The 24487-nt window shown below is 43.0% G+C and overlaps 1 protein-coding gene across 1 annotated transcript in view; it reads right to left on the bottom strand.

Moving 5' to 3' along the window:
- TSC22D2 (TSC22 domain family member 2) overlaps nucleotides 1–24487 on the bottom strand; it is a 58229-nt gene that overhangs the window by 4335 nt on the left and 29407 nt on the right. The window contains exon 2 of the mRNA XM_060242337.1: nucleotides 490–541. Within this exon, the coding sequence (XP_060098320.1) occupies nucleotides 490–541 (52 nt within the window). The remainder of the gene's footprint in view (nucleotides 1–489; nucleotides 542–24487) is intronic.

Genomic DNA, 24487 nt, shown 5'->3' with positions numbered 1-24487 from the left:
AAATTGTCACGTTACACTCATAATGGGACTGTTTATGTGGCACTGCACAAGGACAAAGTGCTGGCAAGCAGCAGGCTGATACCATCAATGTTCACTGAGCACATCATGCCCTGGTATTCTAGTGTGGTGGCTATTCTCTAGAGCATTAGGCTGCACAAATTACTACTTTCTAACAAGTCCTCCATACAGTATAGCCTTACAACGCATGCATATGGCTTGAGCAAAGATGAATGTAGCTGGTTACAAAATTAGCAGAGGTGTAGGAATCAATTGTTCAATTCTGCATTGTTTAACATGTCATGTTTAATACTTCTGCTTTGTTCAGACAACAGCTCCATTTCAAAATTTCTGCAATTCTTATTATGATGCTTATTAGATGTATTGGCCTATTGGTTGCATCAATTTACATTGCGCAATCTGCCTCAAATATCAGTGGGAAAGGGGGACTATAAATAAGTTAAATAAAATGAAAATAAATGTTCTACTTACCATTGCCTGTTCTATTTTGTTGTCAATGGCTACAACACTTGCACCAGATGCACTGTTTTAAAGACAAAGAGAAAGAACACATATATAAATTGCAATGACTGCTGGAATGTTGTCAAAACCATTAAAAGCATTTGAGGATGCAACACGTTTCTCATACAACAAACCTATGAGATACACTAGTAATCTGTATATATACTCAACAACTATATACTCAAGAACAAGAATCTTATCTATATATACCCAAGAACAAGGACGAATTGTAATAACCTGACAAATGCTAAATATGTCTAAAACACAATGAAATTAAATGGAATTGTACTTACACAAACAAGTGGAACTAAGGCTGGCCTATACTTGCAGAGAAGTGAGATGGAAGAAAGGCAGTAGAATGGACCATATCAACACAGGCTACCAATAGGTGATCATTTTGAGTGCTCCTGTGCATGTAAATCTCCTCTATAAGAGTGGGCATGGCTAGAATTTTGCTCCCTGATGAGCTAGTTCTTTATCTAAAGGGAGCTTTTCAGGTGGGGGAGCACTTAAGAATTTCTGCAACTTGCAGCAGTATAATCTGCTCTACTATTTTATTTATTAGATTTCTATTTTGTCCTTTCCTGAAAGTTCAGGGCGGATTGCAACAATAAAACAATTGCCTATAAAATACATAATATAATAAAATCAAACGCTGGCCATTCATAAATAGCCAATAAAATACAGAAAAGTGGATGAATTCCAGAAGAGCCAATAGAACAAAGTCAGAAGAATTTTTCACACTGTAAAATGGTCAAGTCCATTTGTAAAAGGCAGAATACAGGGCAGTTGCTGCCATCTACCCCTCAGATTCCAACCACCTTTGAACCCTCCCCACCCAGGCTAAAATAGAGGCCCCCCCCCCCCAAATGCTTCTACCTTAATCAGAGGAATCCATGACTGGCACAAGCTAGCAAGCTAAGGCTGGAAATGGACTGTGTCACATGCTTCAGAGCACACAGGAGCAACTGCTTTGTGCAGGAAGCAAAGTGCAAAGGGAAAGCCTGGGAAGGAGGTGGCAGAAGGGAAGGAAATGCTTTCTCTCATTAGTAGAAGACTTGTGACATATTTTACACCAACTCTCAGTGCTGACTGAGGGGCATGACAAATGATTGGTGGGGGCCTGCCCCTTAGTGCACCACCATGGCTATAGGGCTTGTTAGGACTAGTTTTTAAGTACAATACCAACACTACCATTCAGCCAAGCTTATGTGCCCAATAAACCACATTGAACACAATGGAAAAGGCAGATGCTTATATTTTAGCTTAGTTTTAATTGTTTTAATGATGTGTTTATGTTGGTTCCAATGGCTTTTGGTGGGCTTTTAATGTTTTTTTTTTAAATCTGTTAGTGAACTTGGCGGGCCTGATCCAGGTAGAAAGACAAGTATAAAATTTCTAACTAAATGGATTATCAGCACAATGCTATGCACTATTCAGTTTAAACCCTGTGTACGGGAGCTCAGACCACAGTAACTACAAGAGTACTCTGAAATATCTCTGAAATCAATGGGGTTCAAGAGTGCTTAGTTTAGGCTGGCCTGTGCACTTGGACCTCAATCCAGTAACTTCCAAGGCATGCTGGATTTAGAGTGAGTTGTTGCAAACCATCTCAAATTATTAATCCTAATAATCCATATGATTAACCCTAATACGTGTGTGCATTTTTTTCCAAAGGCCCAGCATCTTGCATTCCACAAATCCACTTGCCAGCTTGAGAATTTAGAAGCAGCAGCAGCACATGTAGCAACTGGTGATAGGAGCAAAGCCACACAAGCACACGAGCTAGGCTGGTTGCTGAACAGAGGCAGAACTGGGGAAAGACCCAAACGTCCTGCCAGAGCAGAGTGCAAAGGGAGAGGATGCAACCCACCTACCAAACTGATCTCCTTCACTGACTTCCACCTTAAGGAGGCTGGTCACCCCTTGCTGACCCAACAGTGATGGAATACAGTACAAAGTGGTGGCAGCAGTTGCCGATGAAGACAACTTCATCTCCATACAAATGGATGCAGTTGATGAGGAGAAAAAGTGGGAGAGACAGAGATTTGCAAGAGGATGTGTGAAATGCTTTTGGCTTGAATTCATCCATTTTCCTTAATTGGGAGAAGGGAATACAAACCTCCATTCATTCCTCATGCAATTATATTAGTGGCTTCTATTTATTGTCCCTTTTTTCTTTCCCTCTTCTCCCAATTCCTGGTATTTCTATCCTTTTTATACAAGGAAAGGAATCATTTAAGACATGAGGTTTTCATTCCCCCCCCATGTGAATCCTTCTAACACCCCCATATGCTTTTCATTTTCCTATCTTGTTTTAATCTGCTTTTCTTCCCTTTCAACCAATCTGAAAATTATGTCGAACTTTAATTTTGCTACGCTTTTCTTTTTCACTCCTCCTCCTGCCACACCCAGGTTCACTTCTGAATTTTGCAGTTTTTAAAAAGCTTTTCCATTGCAATGAATAGTAGCTCATCTAGATCTGTTTCTTCCTTCTCCCTCCTTCCCATGAAAGCAATTTCTGGATCTCATTTTCGCTCTGCAGCTTGTGTCTTCATCTTGTCACCCTTTAGTCCACTTTTTCATCTGTGAGAGCCCTATTTTCTCTTTACTTTTTTCACCTTTCTAAGGAAGGTGGAAAGCTCCTAGTCAAAGAAATATTTCAAACTAGATATACATCACATATTTAGCCCTCCCCTCTTCCAAGAACAGGATAATTTATATGGTGTGTTGCAGCAGTTAGTGTATCAGACTAGGAGAATGACATAAACAGCTTTGGGTCCCTCCACAATCAGATCAGCTTCCATGGCAAAAAGGGGACCCAACGCTAGGTCCCCCCAAGATTCTAATCTGAAACTCTAATCATTACAACCACACTGGCTTTTGTGGGATGACTGCTGTTGAACAGAAGCAAGCTGCCAGACCTGGATGAATTATGGAAGTCATCTGCCCACTTCCCCTGCCTTTTACTGGGAGAAACCAAGGCTTCAGCTAGCAACACTGTTGTGGCTGCCTAGCCACAGCCACTCATAGTATTTGTTTTCTTAAAGGTACAAGTGCTACTTCTATTATTTTGGGGTTTTTGAATCCCCAATGTGTGTATGTGGATAGAATAGATAAGATAGACAGACAGACAAACTGGCTGACTGCAAATCTGAAACTTTTCACAGATTTATAAGATGTCTTATTTGTTCATGACTCCAATCTCCAAGATTTAGCAATACTGAGAATTAAATTTAGACTGATGACTTAATGTATGTACGTTCAAATGCACCTGACAAAGTAAGCTCTAATCAACAGCTTGAATAAATGTTAGTCATTATTTTGCTGCTACAGACCAGTATGACTACATATCTGGAACTGCCATAGCACTAGTGAAAGTATCATTGTGGTAGTACAGTATCACATGGCAATTGAACCAGTCGAAACTTGATTCAACTTTGAGAACTTACTACTATTTCCAAGTTTGCCAATGCAAATGAGTGATACTGCACAATTCAAACCACACTGCCCATTTTTAGTGGGCCTTCATTTTTGTATATTACAAGAAGGGCAAGCTGCATTTACTATATAAAAGTCATTAACAGTTAACAGGTTGAGCCAAACAATCCTTATATCTACTCAAATAAAGTAATGTGTATTTTAATACACAGTTTCTACCATTATTATTTTATTTAAGAACCATAGAGCAGCTGGATAAGATTCATATGAAGTGTTGCTAAACCACCTCAACTGTAGTTATTTAAAAGACATGACAAAAAAATTGATAATAATAAAAAGAAAGTAGATCCTCTAACATAAGACAGTAAACCTGAAAACAGCATGCTTCTATGGGCTGAATACAAAGGTGCCCTTCTGCAGACAAACAGTGCCTTCCATTCTCAGAAGGGTACTATTATAACTCATGCTAAAACATTGTGAGAGAAGAAGTGTAACTAAATTAACAGACATGCTTTGGCTTACACAACCCAGAAGCCCTGCTGGACCTGCTGCTGGCAGTGGCATAACCACTAAGTCCAAGGCGGGCTTGGCAAGAGAGTGGTGGGGGAGGGGAAATCCCCCTGCGAGTATTGTGGGCCCACACTTGTGATTCTACAAAACAAAAGAATGATACAAGAGTATCCAAAGGCTTCCAATGGGGGTGGGGGAGCCTGAAATGTCTTCCTTTGAAGATGGCATATACATGAAGCTGCTTTATAACTATTAGCATATCAAGGTCAAGCTCAAGGTCAATATTGTCTACACTGGCTGGCAGCAGTTCTTTGAGTTGTGAGGAGAGGGTATGTCACATAACCTACTACCTGATCCTTTTAGATAAAGATGCCAGTGATTGAGTCTTGGACCTTCTGGCCCTTTCTACAAACCATAGCAAAAGCTGCTCTTAAGATTTTCAACAATGGTTTACTATGAAGCATGGACAGCAGAGGAAGTGATGGTTACAACTAGGGGTCATCTTGTAGAAAAAGAGGTGTCAGAGCTCATTAGCACATCTCATTTGCTTAACTCATTTGCATATGCCACACACTCCTGACATCACTGAAAGGTGTACTAAATTATATCAATTCAGCATCTACCTTAGAATGCTTCTTGAATTATAATTGTCATAATAAAACCTTACTCCCATCATACTTTTTAACTTACTTTCTTCTATGTAAGATTTCCATCAGTCTGCTCTTTATGTTTTGGTTCTTTTCTCATTTTTTATGGGGGAAAATATTAGTTTGTCAAATTTTAGAGTTCAGCAAAATTCTCACAGGGGGTTTGAACAATGGAGCCCAGAAGCAAGGGTGTTTTTTTTTGGGGGGGGGGGAGTGGTAAAATAAGCAAGAGCACAATAAAATTTAGAGGTTCCGGACCTCCACTCCTGTGAGCTCCTGGCCAAAATGAGGGCTGGTTACAACACACACAGGTCTAAAACATGCAAAACTAGCTGTGAAGTTCTTTGGATCCTAGACGACTTAAGCAATACACAGTTACAGCTTAATAATCCCCTTGTCCCACCTTAATTTTCAAGTGAAACTATCATAGTAACAATCAATTTCACTTTCTAATGTAATTTGCTCCTTAAGGTTAATTAAAATATGTTACAGAAGAAAACGTATCAATTTTATGTATTTTTCATTATGTATTCTGTGTTTATACATTTAGACAGGAGCAACCAAATAAAATTTTATTTATTTACTGTTTTTACTGTTTAATTTTAATGTGGTGTTTTAACTTTGATCTGTAGGTTTTTATTGTTATTATATGTTGTCATCCGCCTTGAGCCCATTTACGGGAAAAGGTGGAATATAAGCCTACGAAATAAATAAATAAAATGAAAGTTAATATTGTGATGTCGCTGACTTTTTCCAAAACAAGCAAAGCATGTGTAAGAAACACTAAATTTATAACAGAGCAAGACTGATTACAGATCCTGGTGTATTCACCACAACAAAAATTAATGGTTGTCCTTTCCTTTGAGCCACTAGCATTAATTCTGGACTTCTCTGCAAGGATTTAATTAATATAATACCAATCCTAGATTTCATACAAAGTCAGTCTAGCTGTCTGTACTAAGACAGGTACAATACTGGGACCAGCTGAATTTGTACAAAAGCATGAATACTGTTTGACTGAATTCATCAATGCTGTAATGGTACTGCAATCAAATTCTTATCTTCCATACTGAACCTATAATGTAGAAACTAAAGATGTGTCAGGAACACTACATGTTTAAAACAAATATATTTCATGAACGAACAACAAAATACGGGGTTCTACTTTTATTTTTAGTAAGCCTTCTAAAAGACGCCAATGTACCTCTGGAAGGAAAAATGTAAACAGCTTTACCTTTTAAGAACAACCAATAAAGGAAACCATGCTTTATGTTGAAGGGTCCTCATAACCTTTCCAGAACTTTCACTTTTACAAGAGCAGCCTCTTCTGTTACTGAGTAAGCAGTATCAGCAGGATTTTTGCATTAATAAATATTTCATGTGCACAAGTGTCTGCATTTTTCAAACTCCTTCCTGGATATTTCAACTTCATACCCCCTTATATATAAAGAGAACACTCCTCAGATACTCTGGAAGCCTTGTTTATTTAGTAATCAGTAGCTGGCTCATTTAACAAAATTTGGATTCCCAGGTATTCTTGAGGGCTGAAAGAGAATAGGGAATGCATTTTTTCCAGGTTACCTCAGATAAATGGGTGGATCCACAAGTGTGTGCTTTCTTTAGCATATTTATAAAGATATTAACAAGCAGTTCATAAGCATCACTAATAAACTGTCTGAGACAATGCAGCAGGATTCAAGAATAAGCATATACCAATTAAACAGTTGGAAATAAAGCATATTACCAAACCATTCCCTCGTGATTTTTTTTGTTTTTAAAGAAGCATTGATAAATACCCCACCACAAGTTCATATTGGATTTTCACAACAGTTTTCTATCCATTATTTGTCCTAATCTTTGGAAAGCATTTCAAAAAGTGAATGAAACATCCAATGCAAACATTTTATACTGTGACCTGAACTAATAGGAGGAAAATGCCAAACACAGATTTCAGACAACCAGTTTAGGTACATAGGACATTTTCCCCATATAACCCCCAGATAAGAACGTAAGAACATAAGAGAAGCCATGTTAGATCAGGCCAACGGCCCATCAAGTCCAACACTCTGTGTCACACAGTGGCCAAAATGCTTTATATACACACTGTGGCTAATAGCCACTGATGGACCTCTGCTCCATATTTTTATCTAAACCCCTCTTGAAGGTGGCTATGCTTGTGGCCGCCACCACCTCCTGTGGCAGTGAATTCCACATGTTAATCACCCTTTGGGTGAAGAAGTACTTCCTTTTATCCGTTTTAACCTGTCTTCTCAGCAATTTCATCGAATGCCCACGAGTTCTTGTATTGTGAGAAAGGGAGAAAAGTACTTCTTTCTCTACTTTCTCCATCCCATGCATTATCTTGTAAACCTCTATCATGTCACCCCGCAGTCGACGTTTCTCCAAGCTAAAGAGCCCCAAGCGTTTCAACCTTTCTTCACAGGGAAAGTGTTCCAGCCCTTTAATCATTCTAGTTGCCATTTTCTGGACTTTCTCCAATGCTATAATATCCTTTTTGAGGTGCGGCGACCAGAACTGCACACAGTACTCCAAATGAGACCGCACCATCGATTTATACAGGGGCATTATGATACTGGCTGATTTGTTTTCAGTTCCCTTCCTAATAATTCCCAGCATGGCGTTGGCCTTTTTTTATTGCAAACACACATTGTCTTGACATTTTCAGTGAGTTATCTACCACGACCCCAAGATCTCTCTCTTGGTCAGTCTCTGCCAGTTCACACCCCATCAACTTGTATTTGTAGCTGGGATTCTTGGCCCCAATGTGCATTACTTTGCACTTGGCCACATTGAACTGCATCTGCCACGTTGACGCCCACTCACCCAGCCTCAACAGATCCCTTTGGAGTTCCTCACAATCCTCTCTGGTTCTCACCACCCTGAACAATTTATGTCATCTGCAAACTTGGCCACTTCACTGCTCACTCCCAACTCTAAATCATTTACTAACAAGAGCATGGGACCCAGTACCGAGCCCTGCAGCACCCCACTGCTTACCGTCCTCCACTGCGAAGACTGCCCATTTATACTCACTCTCTGCTTCCTACTACTCAGCCAGTTTTTGATCCACAAGAGGACCTGTCCTTTTACTCCATGACTCTCAAGCTTGCTAAAGAGCCTTTGATGAGGAACTTTATCAAAAGCTTTCTGGAAGTCAAGGTAAACAACATCTATCGGGTCTCCTTTGTCCACATGTTTGTTCACCCCCTCAAAGAAATGTAACAGGTTAGTGAGGCAAGATCTTCCCTTACAGAACCAATGCTGAGTCTTCCTCAATAACCCGTGTTCATCAATGTGCCTACTCATTCTGTCCTTGATAATGGTTTCTACCAACTTTCCCGGTATTGAAGTCAGACTGACTGGCCTGTAATTTCCCGGATCTCCTCTGGAACCCTTTTTAAAAATGGGGTGACATTTGCTACCTTCCAGTCCTCAGGAACGGAGGCAGATTTCAATGAAAGATTACATATTTTTGTCAGAAGATCCACAAGTTCAACTTTGAGTTCTTTCAGAACTCTCGGATGTATGCCATCTGGACCCGGTGACTTATTCGTTTTTAATTCGTCTATCAGTTGTAGGACCTCTTCTTTGTCACCTCAATCTGACTCAGGTCTTTCAACACCCCTTCCAAAATTAGTGGTTCTGGGGTGGGCAAAAAGTTCTCATCTTCCACAGTGAAGATGGAGGCAAAAAAATTCATTCAGCTTCTCAGCCATTTCCCTGTCCTCCTTCAGTAATCCTTTTACCCCATGGTCATCCAAGGGCCCCACTGCCTCCCTGGCTGGTTTCCTGCTTCTAATATATTTGAAGAAATTTTTATTGTTGGTCTTCATGTTTTTTGCAATATGCTCCTCATAGTCCCTTTTTGACCGTATTTACCTTTCAGTTTCCTCCTCACATACCTCCTCATCTCAGAGAATTTACCCCTTTTAAAGTTAAACGTGGTTGTGGCGGTCTTTTTGGACAACTCCCTATTTATACAAACGGTGAAATCAATAACATCATGGTCACTGCTCCCAAATGGCGCAATCACTTTTACATCTCTCACCAAGTCTTGGGCATTACTTAGGACCAAATCCAGGATCGCCCTACCCCTGGTAGGTTCTGAGACCATCCGCTCCATAGCAGTCATTGAGAGCATCAAGAAACTCAATCTCTTTCTCTCGACCAGAACACATATTGACCCAATCAATCTGCAGGTAGTTAAAATCACCTATTGCAACACAGTTTTTACATTTAGCCACTATCTTTAAGCCTTCCATCATATTATAATCGTCCTCTCTCTTTTGATTTGGTGGGCGATAAACTCCCATAGTTAAATTTCCTTTTGGGCCCTCTATTTCAACCCAAAGCATTTCTAAAAGGGAATCTAATTCTCTGATCTTAGTCTTACTGGACCTTCATCTAGTTCTAGAAATAACTGGAATCCTTAAGAAGCCCCATGCAGCTAGTTTCTTGTGATTTAAAGAGGCCTTGCCTATGTGTTTCATAAACAACAGCCCACTATGCCAGAAGGTAAACCAATTTTGAAACTGAGGGGACTATCTAAAGCAGATTTCTGATATATGTAGTTCTTCTAATTTGTTTAGCTGGAAACTCTTTTAATTTCAACCTGTTGGTTCTGGTCCAACCTTCTAGGGCAACAGAAAACAACTCCACACCATCCTCTACATGACAGTCCTACAAATACTTGAAGATGGTGACCATATCAACTCTCAGTTGTCTCCTCTCCACTCTAAACATACCCAGCTCCTTCAGTCTTTACTCATAGGACTTGGGTCTCCAGACCCCTCATCATCTTCATTGCTCTCCTCTGGACATGTTCCAGCTTGCCTATATCCTTCTTAAATTGTGGTGTCCAAAACCGAACACAATATTCTAGGTGTCTAACCAGAGCAAAGTGATATCATATACTTCTTTTGAAATCACATTCACCTTTTAACTACTTTTAACTAACTGCATCACACCGCTGACTCATGTTCAGTGTACGGTCCACTAAGACCCCCAGATCCTTTTCATACAAACTACTGCCAAGCCAAATCTCCCCCATCCTATAATTATGCATTGGATTTTTCCTACCTAAATGCAGAACTTTACATTTACCCTCAACATTAATTTTATTTGTTTAGCCCAGTTTTCTAGCCTCTCAAAATCATCCTGTATCCTGACTCTGTCTTCTACTGTATTTGCTACCTCTCCCAATTTAGTATCATCTGCAAATTTAATAAGCATTCCCTCCCTCTATTCCTTGATCCAAATAATTTATAAAGTTGTTAAATCCCAGGACAGATCCTTGAGGCACTCCACTTGTCATTCTCTTCCAAGAGGATGAGAAGCTATTCACAAGTACCCTTTGAGTGCCATCTGTCAACCAGTCACAGATCCACCTAACAGTAATAGGATCCAAACCACACTTTACCAATTTATCAAGAATATTATGTGGAACCTTGTCAAAAATCTTACTGAAATCAAGATTACATCTACAGAATTCCTTTGATCCAGCAAGGTAGTGACTTCCTCAAGAGACATTAGTCTGACATGACTTCTTCTTGAGAAACACATGCTCACTCTTAGTAATCACAGCCATCCTTTCTAAATGTTCAAGGACTGACTAATGATTTGTTCTAAAAAAATTTCAGGAATAGACATTAAGCTGACAGGTTTGTAGTTACTTGGATCCTCCTTTCCCCCTTCTTGAAGACGGGGAGAACATTTGTTCTTCTCCAGTCTTCCTGTTTTTCATTTAAAGAAACTAGGTATTTATGTAGTACCCATGCTGATCCTAGGCTGCAACTCTCTTCCCTTATCATGTGTTCTGTTTTTGCCATGCTGAGCACCTTTTTCCTCACTACGGAAGTCCGAGGAAAAGCAGGAACAGAGCAGTTCTGCCCCCTCATCATCACCTGTTACTTTCCTGTCCCAATAATGGACCTAGCTTGCTCTTTTTCTTACTTTGAACATAACCCTTTTTGTTGTTTTTATCATCTCTCACTAGCTTAAGCTCCCTTTGGAGGTACGGGCCCTCCTGGATCTGTTACCATTCCGGAGGGCCTGTAAGATGGAGCAGTTCCGCCAGGCCTTTGGCTGAGGCGTGCGTGCGTCCTTAGTTTAGTTATACCATCTAACTGGCCTCCCAACACTGACTACCACCTGGATTGGAGGAAATCAGGCCAATATAGCTGGCATCTTCAGACACCTAAATTACATGTCTACCTTATCCATGCTGCCTTAACTTACATTAAATCCGAGCTATTGGCTCAACTGTCAATTGTCTTAAACTTTTAATATGTTTTAATTTTTTAACTGTTTATCTATTGATGTATTGTTGGTTTTTAACTGTTTGATATGTTGGAATTCGCCCTGAGCCCTTATGGGAAAGGGTGGAATACAAATCTACAGAAATAAATAAAATAAAAATAAATAGCCCCTCCCTACACCTAAACCCTTGTTTGCGGACAGGTGAGAATGACCTCAGGATGGAGCATTTGGATTGGTGGGGTGGGAGAGGAGTGCTCTCACATTCTTTGCAGCTCCTCTCTCATGGCTCTAGAAGATTCCATAATCTCACCTTAGCAAAGATTCTACTCACTCACAATGTTGGAGGAAGGATGAGATGGGACCTTATTCCCTGAAGATCCATTCTGGTGGGTCAAAAAGTCCCTCTGGTTCAGCCAAGGGTCCAGTGGAGGAAGCTGGTATGCCACTGCAGCCCTCCGGGGGCCGGAATGGCAGCTGAGAGCCATTTGTATCTGAGGAGTCATTTTTGTGCCTTTTCTTAAGCTGCTCTCTGCTAGACTCAGTAAGGAATCTCTCTACACAAGAGATGGAAGGAGGAGAGGGTCTCAATTTTCAGAGGTAAATTTGTCTTTTATTTCCTTTTAGAACCTTCAAGGTTCGGCCACTGTCTTCCACATTCCTCTAAAGGAGGAGGAGGGAAGAGAAGAAATTGCAAAGACAAAAGAAGCGGCAGAGTGTGAAGAGAACGACCATTGGTACTTACCATGAGTGGTCATTCTCCTCTGAGTACAGGAGGACATCTTGGGTGCTTTCTACCATCTTGTCAGGGAGGCAGGAAATAAAATAATTCTTCTTCCTCTTCCTTGACCCTGGAGCACCCAGATCTCCTCAGTTGGGATACTCCGATAAGCAGTCTCTAAACTATCAACCTTACTCACAATAAGGAAACGGTAATAACAGTAATAACAGCCAGTTAATATGCAAAAAGCATAACATAAGGAACTGTAAAGAACTGTAGAGCAGCAGAAGAAAATGGAATAGATATAGCAGAATAGACCCTAGTATGAGCAATGCAACGTGGTGGGCAAGATGTCCTCCTGTACTCAGAAGAGAATGACCCCTCATGGTAAGTACCAATGGTCGTTCTCCCTCTGAGTTGGAGGCCATCTTGGGATCTCCTATAGCACTAAATTAATGACTGGGGCATCGCTCTCTTCTAGGACCACATGCTGTAAAACCTTTCTGCCAAATGCTGCTTCTGCTGAACTGTAGGAGTTTAATTTGTAGCGTCGGATAAATGTTGAGATAGAGGACCATGTTGCGACCCTGCACACCTTGTCTACCGAGGCATAATTGTTAAAGGCTGCGTTACTTGCAGCACTTCTAGCTGAATGTGCTGTAATACCTCTGGGTACTTCTAATTTCATTGCTCTATAGGCTTCCGCAATACATTGTTTAATAGCGTAGCTGATGGCGGAAGTTGACATCTTTTGGCCCAATCTTGGATGTGCAATGTTAATGAACATGGCATCCATTTTCCGGATTGGTTCAGTCCTGATTAAGTATGCTTTTAAACAGCGTCTGACATCTAAGTTATGCCACATTCGCTCCCTAGGATGTTTAGGGTCTGGACAAAATGATGGCAAGTGAAGTTCTTGAGACTTGTGAAATTTTGACACAATCTTGGGTTGAAAAGTAGGATCTGTATGAAGAACTACTTTGTCTTTGTGAAAAATACAAAGTTCTTTCTTTACAGATAGTGCATTGATCTCCGACACCCTTTTTGCTGAAGTGATCACTATTAAAATTGTCTTTAAACGTAACCATTTAGAGAAATGCCTTGAATAGGCTCAAAGGGTGTTTTAGTGAGTGTGGACAAGACTGTGTAGACGCCATGTCAGAAACCTATGAGTCTGTGGAGGGTGGCTCCCCTTAAGAACCTCTGTACATGTGCGAGCTTGGAGGGATCTTTACCTTGTATCAGTCCCAATACGGAAGATAGTGCTGCTATCTGGGAAGATGGTAAACTCTCTCTTGTCGCAGATTGGAATCCCTGGACCACCACATCAGAGATTTCGTGACCTCTCATGTGACCTTGATCTGTGGATTCTGTTCTGTCATGATCTGGTACTGGTGAGGGCGGATTAACCTTTGTAACAGTCTCGCATGTAATCTGCCCCACTGAACTGCATCTATGTTTGAGATGAGCAAACCCATCAATTTGGCTAAAGTCAATATGTTCCAAATGACTAAATTCACGAGTTGCTTGGTTTTCTGTATCTTGTCGTTCGGACAAAAGATAGAGTTCTTTCGTCTATCTATAAACATCCCCAAGTGTTCCAACCTTTGTGTTGGTTCTAGAGAGCTCTTGGCTATATTTATAAGAAAGCCTTGTTCCTGTAGACACTGCATAGTTGCTTGGACATCCGACAGAGCTTTCCGGTTGGACGCTGATCTGATCAGAAGGTTGTCTAGGAATGGATGAACGTGTATCCCGTTGTCTGAGATGTGCCACAAAATTTAACATCACCTTCGTGAATACCCTGGGGGCTGTGGCTAGACCGAAGGGAAGCGCTCTGAATTGAAAGTGTCTGTTCCCCACACAGAACCGAAGGAACTAGCGATGAGATAGCTGGATCGGAATGTGCAAATAAGCTTCCATGAGATCCACTGAGGTGAGGAACTCTCCTGGTTGTAAGACCTCTGTGATTGACTTCAGGGTCTCCATACGAAAGTGTCGTAGATGAATTAATCTGCTGAGAAACTTTAGATCGAGTATTGCTCTCCAGTCCCCGTTTTTCTTGGGAACCGTGAAGAATATTGAATAAACACCCCGACCCCTCTGATCTGTTGGAATGTATTCTATGGCATTGATCTCTAAGAGATGTGTGATGGCCTTGTTCATTATAGATCTTTTTGTAGAGTTCTTCTGGATCAGGGACACCAGAAAATGTTCTGGTGGAATGCTTTTGAATTCTATTGCATACCCGCATGATACGATTTCTAATGTCCAGCAATCTGTTTGGGAAGCCTCCCAAGCGTCTTGAAAATATTGAAGTCTTCCCCCTGCCGGAGTTGAAGTCCAGTCATGTCTTGTTGAATTTTGGCTCCCAGTCCTGCTTGTCTCTATGCTCTGAATTCTGCTTGTTGAATCTAGGATTATTGAACCCTTTTCTGAAGGGTTGTCTTGGTTGGTTCCAGGATGATCTCTTGTTATCTGCATAGGATCTTGATCTGGCCAATGTGTGTGAGGAACAAAAGGACTGAGAATAGAAGCTTCTTCTGTCAGTTCTGCAAATGTTCCTTGGCATGGCTTTCTTTTTGTCTTTGGTTTCCACTAAGATCTTATCTAAGGCACTACACCGAAGAGCTTTTCTCCTTGAAACGGATGCGATTATCACAATTTGTTTGGAATGGTTGTCTGCAGACCATGCTCTAAGCCAGATGCCTCTTCTGGCTACTGCCCCTGACGCCAGACCTCTGGAACAGAAGGTGAGGGCATCTAGAGAAGCGTCGGCCATGAACTCTGCTGCTTTAAGTAGTCTGGTGGTTCCCTCCATCAACTTCTTATTATTTTCTGGTAGCAATTGAGAGAGTCTCCTAGCCCAGACTATGGCTGCTCTAGATACAATAGACGATGCAGTACATGCCTTAATTGCCATTGTTACTGCCTCTTTTTAGGGCTAGGTCAATTTTCTTGTCCCAATTGTCTCTAATGGGACCGTGCCAGTCTTCTGACACCAAACCCGGATTTTGAAGAGCCGTCACTGGTGCGTCCACTACTGGAACCTGCAACATTTCATTTGCAAAAACAGGCCAATCATATACCTTTTTTACAAAGGCAGGAAACTGCTGATTAGAGTTAGGTTTTCCCCATTCAGCTTTTAATTGTCTCTCAAAGAATTGTGGAAAACGGCCCATTGGACTTACCGTGAGGGGTCCTTCTCCTCAGAGGTTCGGAGGACATCTCTGTGGGTTATTCCTACTGTTCCTTCAGGGAGGCAGGAAACACTTTTTTCACCTTCCTGTTGGCGCCTTCGGAATAACCCCGCCCTCAGTTGTGGGACTCAGAAAGCAGTGTTGTCTTCCCTCTAACTAGAAGGACTATAAACAAAAACTAACAACTTACAAACTACAACATAAACTGTAATAGTGAACTCCAATAGTACTGAAAGTAGAACAGTACAAGGGAGAAAAGCTGTAGTAGATAGAGCATAATAAGATATAAGCAATGAAGATAAATCTGGGAGTGGCGAGATGTCCTCCGAACCTCTGAGAAGGACCCCTCACGGTAAGTCCAATGGGCTGTTCTCCCTCAGAGGTTGTCGGACATCTCTGTGGGACCTACCAGAGCAGTCCCCCCTAATTGGGTGGGTCTTCATCGCTGGCCTCCCCCAGAACATGCTGTAATACCTTTCTCCCAAATGCTGCGCCTGCTGAGGCCAATGAATCTTATAGTGCTTTACGAATGTAGATGGAAAGGACCAGGTAGCAGCTCTACACACCTCTTCCACTGAAGCGCGATTCAGCAGTGCCGCGTTTGTGGAGGCACTCTAAGGGAATGGGCCGTAATTACTCTAGGAATTTGCAACCCTGAAGCCCTATATGCTTCACTGATACAGGCCTTCAGAACTGCACTAATTGACGAAGTGGACATCTTATCTCCAGCTCTGGGAGGAGAGATGTTAATGAACATATAGTCTGTTTTCCTAATCGATTCAGATCTCAGGATGAAAATTTTTAAGGCTCTGTGCACGCCTAAGGTATGCCAAATGACTTCCTTTGGATGTTTGGGTTGCGGACAAAATGTGGGTAGGTAGATTTCTTGTGTACGATGGAACTTAGAAACAGCCTTGGGCAGGAAGGAAGGATTTGTGCGCAGAACCACCTTTTCTTTATGGAACATGCAAAGCCCAGCTTTCACTGATAGAGCCTCCAGTTCCGAAACTCGACATGCAGACGTTATGGTAACCAAAAAGAGTTTTCATTCGAACCCATTTTAAGTCCACCTCTCGAAGAGGTTCAAATGGCTTCTTTGTAAGAGCTGACAAAACGGTATGGAGTCGCCAAGATGGAAAATGATGGACTGTTGGAGGTGACTTTAAATTAGCCCCCTGCAAAAATAACTGGATGTGTGGATGTTGAGATAGCCTGTACCCTCAAATGACAGGTAAGACCGTGGACAGGGCAGCTATCTGCCTTCATAAGGTAGCTGGTTTTAACCTGGACTCTAGGCCCTCCTGTAAAAATGCTAGTACCTCCGCAATAGAAGGGGCAAGCGAGGAGACCTTTTTTCTACAACACCAGCAGACAAAGGCCTTCCAAGTTGTATTGTATATACGAACAGTGGAAGGTCTTCTTGACGCTAGCATAGTGTCCGTCACCTCAGGTGAAAAGCCTAAACTTTTGAAGGTTTCCCGTTCAATCTCCACGCGGTCAAGTGAAGCCACTCTGGGTCAGGGTGCCACACCGGACCCTGATGGAGCATGTCGGGAAACACTGGCAGCGACAGCGGAAGGTCTATTGATAGCTCTGTCAACATTGAGAACCACGGTCGCCATGGCCAATAGGGCGCTACCATGATGATTTCCGCCTGTAGAACTCTCACCCTCCGCAGAACTCGAGAAACCAGAGGGACTGGAGGAAACGCGTACAGGAGACCTGGAGGCCATGGAGCTGTCAAAGCGTCTGTCTGTTCGGCTTCCGGATGAAAGAACTTCGTGAAATACCTTGGTAGCTTTGTGTTTGCGTCGGAAGCGAACAGATCCACGTCTGGTTGACCCAAACGTTGACAGATGAGATCGAATAGACTTGGGCTGAGAGCCCACTCGCCTTCGCAGATTGCCTGTCTGCTCAACCAGTCTGCTTGTATGTTGTCCTGGCCTCTGATGTGTTCCGCCCTTAGAGAGGCCAGATTCTTTTCTGCCCATGCTAGAATCTTTGATGCTTCCCTGTGTAACTGCAAGGATCTGGAACCCCCTTGGTTGTTCAGGTATGCCTTGGCTGTTATGTTGTCCGTTCTGACAAGAACGTGTTTCTGACACAATTGTGTCCTGAAGGCAACCAGAGCCAGACGTATGGCTCTGACTTCCAGGAGATTGATGGGAAGCAAACCCTCAGGTTGTGACCACCTGCCCGGGACTGGTTTGTCCTGAAGAGTGGCCCCCCACCCCCCTAGGCTGGCATCTGTGAACAGCTCTAGGGATGAGGGAGGATGGAACAATTTGCCCTGGCTAAGGTAAGTCAAGTCTGTCCACCATTGTAAGCTCCTCTTGACTGATAACGGAATTATCAAATTTATGTCCTTTCTCTCCATGATCTGAATCTGAAATGGCCGTAGGAACATTTGAAGAGGTCTGGAGTGGAATCTGGCCCATTGGATCATGTATATGGTCGAAATCAATAATCCCATTAGTTTGGCAAGCAACATCAGTCGTGATGATTGGCTTTGGATGACCCTGATAGCCAGGTCCCTGATGGTCCTGGCCTTGGACAGAGGCACAAATAGCGAGTTGCACGTGGAGTCGATCATCGCTCCTAAATGCTCCAACCTCTGGCTCGGCTGCAGCGAATCTTTGCTATGTCCACAATGAACCCGTGCAACTAAAGGCACTGAATGGCCAGAACTGTGTCCCGAAGAGATTTCTCTTTGCTGTTGGATCTGACTAAGAGGTCGTCCAGGTAGGGATGAATGTGGACCCCCTGCTTTCTCAGCTGTACTACTGGATTTATTAAGATCTTGGAGAAAACTCTGGGAGCTGTTGATAGACCAAAGGGTAATGCCCTGTACTGGTAATGTTGGTTCAGTACCACAAACCTTAGAAAACAACGATGAGAAGAATGGATAGGTATGTGAAGATAAGCTTCGGTCAGGTCTATAGAGGTGAGATACTCCCCTGTCAAAAGTGAGTCCATAATGAATCTCAAGGTTTTCATTCTGAAATGATGTACCTTGATGTAGCGGTTCAGAAACTTGAGATCCAAGATGGCCCTCCAGTCGCCATTCTTCTTGGGGATGGTGAAAAGAATGGAGTACACACCTTTTCCCCTCTCCGACCCCGGGACCGGTTCGACTGCTCAAATGTCGAGAGGATGCTGTATTGCTCTTGTGGTAATGAGACATTTGTGACCCTTCTTGGGGGCAGGTGATCTAACAAATCTGTCTGGTGGAATGCGGTGGAACTCTATTGAATACCCCTCTTATACAATTTCTAAAGACCACTGATCTGCCTGAGAGGCTTCCCAGGTTGCTGCAAAATGGAGTAGTCGAGCTCCCACCGGTATGTGGTTGTAGTCATGCCTGCTTGGACTTGGCCTCTCAGTCGGACTTGTCCATTTTGGAGAAGGTATTTTGATTGAATTTGGAGCCAAATGAACCTCTCTTAAAGGAGTTCTTTGGTGTTTCCCAATTGAACGTTTTTGAATCGGTGTGATATCTGGCCAAGGAGTGCTGAGTCCGAAAGGACTGAGGGCCCCTTTTATCATTTCTCCGAATGGATTTGGGCATGGCCTTCTTTTTATCCCTGGTCTCTACTAGGATCTTATCCAAAGCGTCCCCGAAGAGACGATCCCCCTGAAAAGGGTATGCTGCCACTGTAGACTTAGATAGAAAGTCAGCTTGCCAAGCCCGAAGCCATAGAAGGCATCTAGCCACCGTAGTGGACGCCATCGTCTTAGAGGCAAATGTCAAGATGTCTAAGGTCGCGTCAGCAGTAAATGACGCTGCCTTCAGAATGCGTGAGGCGCCCTCTAACATACGTCTGTTGTCCTCTGGTAACATCTGGAGTAACTTACGTACCCAAACAATGGACGCCCTGGAAACCAGGGAGGCCGCAGAGGATGCCTTCACCATCATGGCTACAGATTCGTATAGTCTTTTCAATGTCGCCTCAGCTTTTTTGTCCAGAGGATCTCTAAGAGAACCCTGGCCATCCTCCGATACCAGGCCCGAGGATTGAAGAGCTGCTACTGGACCGTCCACTGTTGGAGCCTGTAATAACTCATTAGTGTAAGCAGGAAGTGCGTACAATTTTTTGACTAAGTGAGGGAACTGCTTAAGAGAAGCTGGCTTTTCCCATTCCACTCTAACCTGCTTTTCAAAGTATTCTGGAAATGGGAATACTTGTTCGGAAGTTTCCCCCCGGGGCAAGAACTCAGTATTTCCACTGGTTCTAAACTTCTTTGATTTAGCTACCTTGGCTTCCTTATCAATGGGCCACTCCTCAATTTCTAAAGCTGAAAGAGTTTTGGCTAGCAAAAACTGGTAATCTTCCTGTCGGAAGAAAACACTAGCATGCTCAGGTATTTTAACCTCCTGTTCCCCCTCTGAGAAACATTCCCCCTCTTCCCTATCCTCCTGATCAGAGCCAGACGCTATAGATTCAGGCTCAACAGGTAGAGACTGGGAAGACTGTAACGGGCCCTTCGAGCTGCCTTGATAGGCCAGGAGAAAGAGCGGGGAGGATCTAAGGGAAAGTTGAGATCCCATTTCCTCCTGCATCGCACACCTAATAAAGAGCATAGCCTTTGGGTTCAGAGGGTTGCTCACTGGTACATTACCCCCATCCTGGAAGCCTTCCACTTGCGGCTGCAGGTAGTTCCGAGCCTCCGGAGTGCCTGCTCTTAGGGGTTGGAAGGCCTGAGAGCTGAGCCCCGCACTTCCAAAATGGCCACCACTGTTCACTGCCGCCCCAAGGCACATAGCAGGAGCTTCCATTACATGCCGTTTCTTGCCGCCGGCAGTCGATTCGTCTGTGGCTGCGTTGGGAAGGGTGTGAACAAGCCGCGAAGGCAAGTCGGCACCTTCAATGAAATTCACCACTGTGAGAGGCGTGGCGTGCGACTCTCGCTCCTCATCAGAAAGGAAACCGTCTTTGCTGCAAGCCATTTAGAACGGCCCAAGCTAATCCTCTCTGCTGCCTTTGCCCAGTAAAGGGGAAAAGAAGAGGAGGAAGAGAAATAGGAATAGCTATGGAAGGGAAAATAAAGAAGAGAAAAAGAGAAAAAAGGCTTAGCCTAGCCTTGTGCTGCTACTCCCTGTAGAGGCAGGAACAAAACTGAGGGCGGGGTTATTCCGAAGGCGCCAACAGGAAGGTGAAAAAAGTGTTTCCTGCCTCCCTGAAGGAACAGTAGGAATAACCCACAGAGATGTCCGACAACCTCTGAGGGAGAAGGGAAAACCTTGGTAGTGGTGTGTGAGTCTGGGAAAAACTCCCTATCCCCAGTACTTTTACTCCTAGGATTGGTATCGGTACTGGGATTCTCCTCCCCAGAGGCAGAATCTTGGAGCGCCAGTGTTGCCATGACCCTGGTTAACAAATACTGATAGTCATCAGCTTTAAAGCAGCGAACTGACTGCTCTGGGACACAGACAACCTCCACCTCCTCATCTGAAATAAAACTCTCTTGATCTTTGGATTGTGACTCCACATCTGATTGATTCTCCTTTGAATCTTCCTCTAACAATCTAGAGTTAGAGATCTCTTTTCTGGCTGCCTTAGTTGGCCAGTTGCGCTCTCTGGAAAGATTTTTCTCTGGGCGCCTTGAGGAGGAAGAAGGAGGGGAAGGAGATCTGGATCCCACTGACCCCATGCCCATAGCCCCTGATTGACAGGCATTAAAAATTTCTGCTCTAATTGTTTGCAGGAGCAGAGTCATAAATTCAATAGAAAATGGCCCTTTAGGGTACAGTACATTACCACTTTGTTGTATTAGGGCTGGGTCGACCGTGGAGGCATGATCCAATAGGGGTTGGCCTCCTGTATTGTCTCCCGCCGGGAGATTGGTAACCGTCCCAAGGGGCAAAGCATAAGGCTCTCCTGGCACCTGTCTGGCGAAACGCACACCAAAAATCCTCCTTCAAAATGGCTGCCGTCAGATGCAAGCCTCTGGTGGGGAGGGACTTCAAGCCCTTCCGTTGAAACCCCTGGGCGTTTCAGCCTGCAGTGACTAAAGTCACCAAAAACGGGCAATGTTGCCGGGAACCGCAGCAAGCTGGGAAGACTTGCCGGTCCCGGGGTCCACTCCCACAGCCTCAGTGCGAGGACTTACGGAGGACGCGTCTTCTAGGAACTCTTCCCTGAAATTTTCCATCGGCCGCTCTCTGCGCCACTCCGCAAGTGAAGGCAAGGGAAGAAAAAGTCAGCTGCTTTAAAAGCAGTCGTGGCCATGCCGCTCTTCCAACTACTGTAAAGGTGTGAAGGCAGATGGAAAGTGAAAGTAGCTCAGTGTAACAGACTGGAATTTAAGATTGTTAGAGGAGTAAGGTTGGGAAAAAAGGAAGAATTAGATTAGGAATAAAGAATAGGATTAAAATTGCTTCCTATCTTCTAGGAGCTAAGCTAGCTAGTTGCTCTCTCTCTAGAGGCAGGAAAGAAACTGAGGAGATCTGGGTGCTCCAGAGTCAAGGAAGAGGAAGGAGAATTATTCTATTTTCTGCCTCCCTGACAAGATGGTGGAAAGCACCCAAGATGGCCTCCGTCTCAGAGGGAGAAAGAAGGACAGGCTGGAGAGGTTAGGAAGCCTTCCCTCAAGTACAAGATCAATCTAGGAGAAAAGCAGGTAAAAAAAGAGCAAAGAGGTTGGCTTCAAAGCTGCACTCCCTAACAAGGCAGGAAACAAATTGAGCCAGGGTGACATTCACCTGGGAGACTGGAAGTTGAAGAGTTTAGTCCAGCCTCCCTGAGTAAATGGTGGGAAACACCCACTCAAAGAAGCCCTCCTCCTCAGAGCAAGAAACCCCACTTTCCTTTATGCTACTTCAGTGACCCAATCTCATGGCAGAAAAATAAAGCACCAAGAAAGTGCTGCAATGAGTGTAGCAAAGGTTTATATCAGTGACTCATGAATATGGGACAGAACCTCACAATGTTTTCACTGACAACTCAGAGATTCCTTCTGCAGAATCCTATTCCTCATAATAGATCTGTAAGGTTCCCTCCAGGCCAGAATCACCTTGCAAATGTCAATTATTTGGACCCTGCAATGACACTGTTGGCTAGATAGTCTGTAGTTTTAAATTTCTGCAAGGTTAAGAACTGATGCAAGACTCTCACATAACTTGTAGGGGACCTCAGCATCACATTAGGATACTCTCAAAACTGGCAGCCAGATTCTAACGCACACAAGTGGAACTTCCCATTCTTCCCTAAGCACCCTATGCATCCTGACCCTCAGCAGAAGAGAAAGATCTGAATGAATCCCTTCTGCTCTCCTAAGTTTAGATTCACCAGTTGATCTTCACAGTCTCAGTTTACTATCGCCATTACATAAAAGCACACTGACAAAAAAACCCATGAATCTCATCCAGACTAATTTAGGACTCTCACTAAACGCACAGCTGCTGATAAACAGCAATAGTGTAATGTGTTTTAACAATACTCTTCTATTAAAAAAACATTTGAGAAATCCTATTTCAAATTTTCTGTACGCTCCACCTCCTGTTTTCAGTTACCTTAAAGCAGGAAGTCTCCCGAGACTTATGCACCTAGCAACAAATGTTCAAGATGTTCAAGTGATGATTAGGAATAACCATGGAGACTTCCCAAAGGAAATTTCAGTAATCATCTTTTAAAAAACTTTTTAAACCCTCAATGTAGCTAGTACAATATCTTCACAGACATAAAAGATGAATGAAAATACAGGTTTCTTTAAGTTAGAATGGTGAATTGAAATCTTTTTTTCCAGCATAGCTTTGATAGCTTCTACATGCTCCCAAGAAAACTGTTGCTCATAAGAGAGCACCCCATATCACATGAACACATGAAGCTGCCTTCGACTGAATCAGACTCTCGGTCCATCAAAGTCAGTATTGTCTCCTCAGACTGGCAGCAGCTCTCCAGGGTCTCAAGCTGAGGTTTTTCACACCTACCGTATTTGCCTGGACCCTTTTTAGTTGGAGATGCCGAGGAGTGAACCTGGGACCTTCCGCTTACCGAGCAGATGCTCTACCATTGAGCCACCGTCCCTCCCCAAATATCCAATTAGAAAGTGTAAATGCAAGGCAATAATGCATTGCTGTTCAGATCTCCAAAAATACTGGACATTCAACTTTTGTATCTTAGTGTTCAAAACAGAGACATGGCACAAAATTTTGGAATAGAATCAGTTTCTTTAAAATGTGCCCAATAAGTACTAGTATATTAAAAATATGGTGCTATATTACAGGGGCTTATAAGGCTCAAATACAGTTCTGGCAGCAACTTCAAAGGACACTAATTTTTTACAACTGTAAAACTCCCTTTTCTGAAAGAATGCTGAAACATTCCTTTAAGAAAATGTCTTATTATGAAGAACTGCCACCAAGTCAAACCAGCCTGTCATCAACTATTCTATCAAACCAAGTTTCACCCCATTGTTCCCAACCCCAAAACATCCTTTCTGCAATCTGTTTTATATTGCCATCATGATAACTACTTGAGGGAAAAAATGAAAACTGTTCTGAAATTGCTAGGCAGATCCATGAACCCCTTCATGAAGACAGAGGACTTGTATATTTTATAGGTTCTCTTTTCTCCTTTGTGCCCTTCATCAATCAGCCTCATACTAGCAACAGACCTTCGGGAAGCAACCAGGAAATGTTGGCATATGAGAGGAAGCACATCCAGAATGGGTCCATGGACTGCCAACCAGATCTCCCAAGATATCAAAAGCCTCCTTCCCATCAGTGCATCACAGCAGAAGTGGAATGAACTTTCCTCAAGCCAGTTGTAACTGCTTTCTAGAGCACTGTATCCCGCTTCCACTGGCAACATGCTTTGACCAGTTGATTTGGCACTGTCAACTGTCTACCATCAGCCTATTTCAATTTTGCTATCTAGTAATTAACATTTTATGTCAAAGTCTCAACATACTCTTTGTTAACATGAGCACTTTCCTTATTGTGAAATATGCTGATTTGTATGTATCCTAGTATATAAAAGGCATGAACAAAACCTACACGCTTACAGAAAAGTTAATTTGCTCAAATGTGAACTGATCAGGAAAGAAAATATGATTAGTTATAGTTGCCTATTATACTTCTCCAGTGTTCATCACGTTATTCTCCCATGCATTGTCTCTGCTTACAGCTTTTCAAGTCATGCCAGTGAGTAAAGCACAAAACCACCACAAAC

This window comes from Heteronotia binoei, chromosome 6 (assembly GCF_032191835.1).
Source record: "Heteronotia binoei isolate CCM8104 ecotype False Entrance Well chromosome 6, APGP_CSIRO_Hbin_v1, whole genome shotgun sequence".
NCBI lineage: Eukaryota > Metazoa > Chordata > Lepidosauria > Squamata > Gekkonidae > Heteronotia > Heteronotia binoei.
Note: the sequence above shows the minus strand (reverse complement) of the source record. Positions and strands in the feature narration are given on the sequence as shown.